The 3216-nt window shown below is 40.4% G+C and overlaps 1 protein-coding gene across 1 annotated transcript; it reads right to left on the reverse strand.

Moving 5' to 3' along the window:
* Window positions 1-763: 763 nt before the first annotated feature.
* Window positions 764-1815, reverse strand: LOC137398001 (WASH complex subunit 2-like). Its single transcript, XM_068084101.1, has 2 exons — window positions 1374-1815; window positions 764-1320 (listed from the first exon to the last, which is right to left on the reverse strand). The coding sequence occupies exons 1-2, from the start codon at window positions 1813-1815 to the stop codon at window positions 764-766; spliced, it is 999 nt and encodes a 332-aa protein (XP_067940202.1).
* Between the last annotated feature and the right edge of the window lie 1401 nt (window positions 1816-3216).

Genomic DNA, 3216 nt, shown 5'->3' on the forward strand with positions numbered 1-3216 from the left:
AAAATAAATTCTACTGAAAGATTTAAATTTTTGTTTTAATTAATTAAAAGTATTCGTAAATGTAACAAATCAATCAAGGGACCGCCTTGGGCATTCAGGCTTGTGTTGAATGAAGTGATGTATCGTAATGGTTTATTTTCATTTTAGTAATTAATCAGTAATTAATTTTTCATACGAATTTTTACTGTATGTTATTGACATAATTCATTTTTTATTAATTGATAAAAACAATAAATTTAATGTAGGGGAAGACGGGGCAAGTTGGGTCAAAAATTGGTTGTTTGAATCTTGTGGCCAAAATAATTATCAGAGATTCAAACTTTTTGTTGTAGAGATAGATTAACATGTTATATGCAATAGCCCAATTTCATGTTGATGCAATGCCAATAGTTAATCAGTCACAAATGGTACCGGAAAACCTTTCTCCTGGCCCAACCTAACCCACACACGGGGTAAGTTGGGTCACCGAGCAAAATCGAATGGGGCAAGTTGGGTCACCATGTTATTGGCATGGTATCTAACTTATCAATGAAGTGAATTAAGTTTTTTTAAAGTTTATTAGGTCTAAGTAACTAACAGCATAATGGTTTAAAAAATACACTTGTGACAGAGGTTCAAAATGTCCAATGTAGGTAAGATTTGAGTTCAGACATGGGCATGAATATGGGCACTAACTATTACTAGCAAAGTATTTACATGAACAAAAGAAGTAAAGTAAATCTACTCGGGGCTATTATTAGTACTTAATATAAAATAAAGGTATCTAACGCAACTCAAAGCCCATTCCATCCAGCTTATTGCCAAAAATGACACAACGTAATGTTCGAACAGTTGTTCCGGTTGAAAGAGGCGCCCCCAACACTCTGACAATTTGCTCAGTCTCCACCGGTGATATGTCTGGCTGTAATGGTTTTGAGAATGTGCCCTGTGGAGTTTTCTTGTAAAAGTCCACTTTCCAATCACCATCATCCTTGCCAACAACCATTCCGACATAGCCTATGGTTGAACGTTTCCCCTGGTATTTTACCACCACAAATGCCCCTTTTACTACTACATCTGGTACATCTGGTTCTTGTGTTTCCTCCTCAGATGGTGAATCGCTGTCTGTATCTAGTACAGCTACTCCACTCTGCTCATCATCTTCACTACTGGATTCTGGTTCCTTTCGTTTAGGCCTACGCTTAGGTTGTTTCTTGGTCTTATTTAACCTGTCCGTTTGTTCTTGCTCTTTCCTCTCCTTCTCTGGTGTATCTGTCAGAATCGCTGTCTTCTGGGAGCTCCATCTTTTCGTGGAGCAGCTTTTGGCAGGGGAAGAATATCCTGAGGGGTAACAGGCTGCTTAGAGATACCAACCACCGGTGAACTGGAAATACCCTGAGGTGTTCCAGGCTCCTTAGAGGTAGCCGCCGCCACCACCGGTGAACTAGAAATAGCCTGAGGAGCAACAGGCTGCTTAGAGGTAACCTCCACCAGTGACAGAGAATTTGAAGTGCTAAGCGTGCTCGGTTCATCAATTAGAGCCCGAGATGTACTAGGGATGCTTGGTTTCTCGATTAGAGTCTGTGATGTACTTGGCTGAGCTAAAGTCGGATCAACTTGCTCATTGACCACTGTTTGTGTTCTATCCGTTACATCGGCTGGAACATAGTCGGCGTCGGAAATTGCATCCGTGTTTAGCGGAAATATACCAGTAGAACGAAAGCCTGATGTTATGTTGGCAACAGTCATTCTTTGCCCGAATGCTCGCTCAGTTAGTGTACCAATGTATTGTATTCTTATGCCTCTGGTCGGATACGTTCTCATAAAGTTATCCATTGCCCTGTTAAAATATGTTTTCATTGGACCGAAAACCGTTCTATCCAGAGGCTGTAATCGGTGTAATGTGTGGGGTGGCAAGGTGAGCAGAACAACTCCTGATTCCTTACAAAGAGTTACAGATTCGAGAGAAATGTGTGAGCAGTGATTATCGAGTATCAGCAGAACTGGTTTTTCGTGGGTGCATCGGACATGCTTGATGAAAAATGGTAAGTATAATTGTACAAATATTTTGATCGTCATCCATGCAGACTTTGAGGCTGTACCAGTTGAGCCTACAGGAGTCCTATTAACAAACGCTTCATTCCATCTCACCCGTTTGAATATGTACAAAGGAGGCAGAACTTTCCCCAAAGCATTGATTTTGCATGCTAAAGTGGTCAGTTCGCCTCGTTCCAGCTAAGTGGTTGCCCCAACCTGCTTTTTCCCTTTCCTGCTGATAACTTTACCCGGGCTTTGAACTGTAGTAAATCCACTCTCATCCATGTTGTAGATGTCCTGGGGAGAAAATTCATACCTAAAACAGATTGAAACAATATTTGTCCAGTGTTGCTACTAATAGCTTGGTGACAAATAATCTGCTATAGCATTAGCAACCGCAATAGGAATAAATACAATAATGACTTGAACCTTGTATAAACGTCTTTTAGTTTCCTGGAGAACTCGGATACCACGGCTTTGTTGAACGCGGTTTGCCTAGCCAGCGACGTTGCTTCTGGCTTTCTCACCGTGAGTCAATTCCGGAGTTTAAACTTCTCAAACCAGTCAGCGCCGAAGAATAATTCAATGGTATACAACACTTAACACAATAATATAATAATATAGGCCTAAATATAATAGTGGTCGGGTTCAGTTCAACTAACCATGTTTATTCTAATTTATACTAATTGTATCTTGTAATAAATTCTTCACCTGCTGCTTCGTTTCTATTCCAAGATGAAGGGATATTTGTAATGTTGTTAGATTTTGCATAACTGTAGGTGAGCTTCTTGCACTGCTCAGCAGTAAGTCGATAGAATCGGTCATCAAAAGCTTTGATGTGGTTAGCCATTTATTTCTCTTGTGCATTGGTAAAGACCATATGTGCTTGAGCAACACCTTGATATCCAACTGTAACTGTAGCAGGTTGACTCGAAGATTGATTAATGTAGCGCTGTAGTGATGTTCTGGGTATTCCAAATGTTTTGCTAGCTTCTCTCACTGAGCATTTCAGTGTGGTGACTTCATTAGCTGCCTTCTCTAACTGGGACACTGTAGATCCTCTTTTTGTACATCTGTTTCTGCTCCATACCATGATCTGCAATGATAAATTCATATTTTATACCATGTTTGGTCAATTGGGGCAAGTTGGGTCACTGACCCAACTAGCCCCAAAATTTTGACCCAATTTGCCCCATTGGC

Source organism: Watersipora subatra, chromosome 6 (genome assembly GCF_963576615.1).
Source record: "Watersipora subatra chromosome 6, tzWatSuba1.1, whole genome shotgun sequence".
Lineage (NCBI taxonomy): Eukaryota > Metazoa > Bryozoa > Gymnolaemata > Cheilostomatida > Watersiporidae > Watersipora > Watersipora subatra.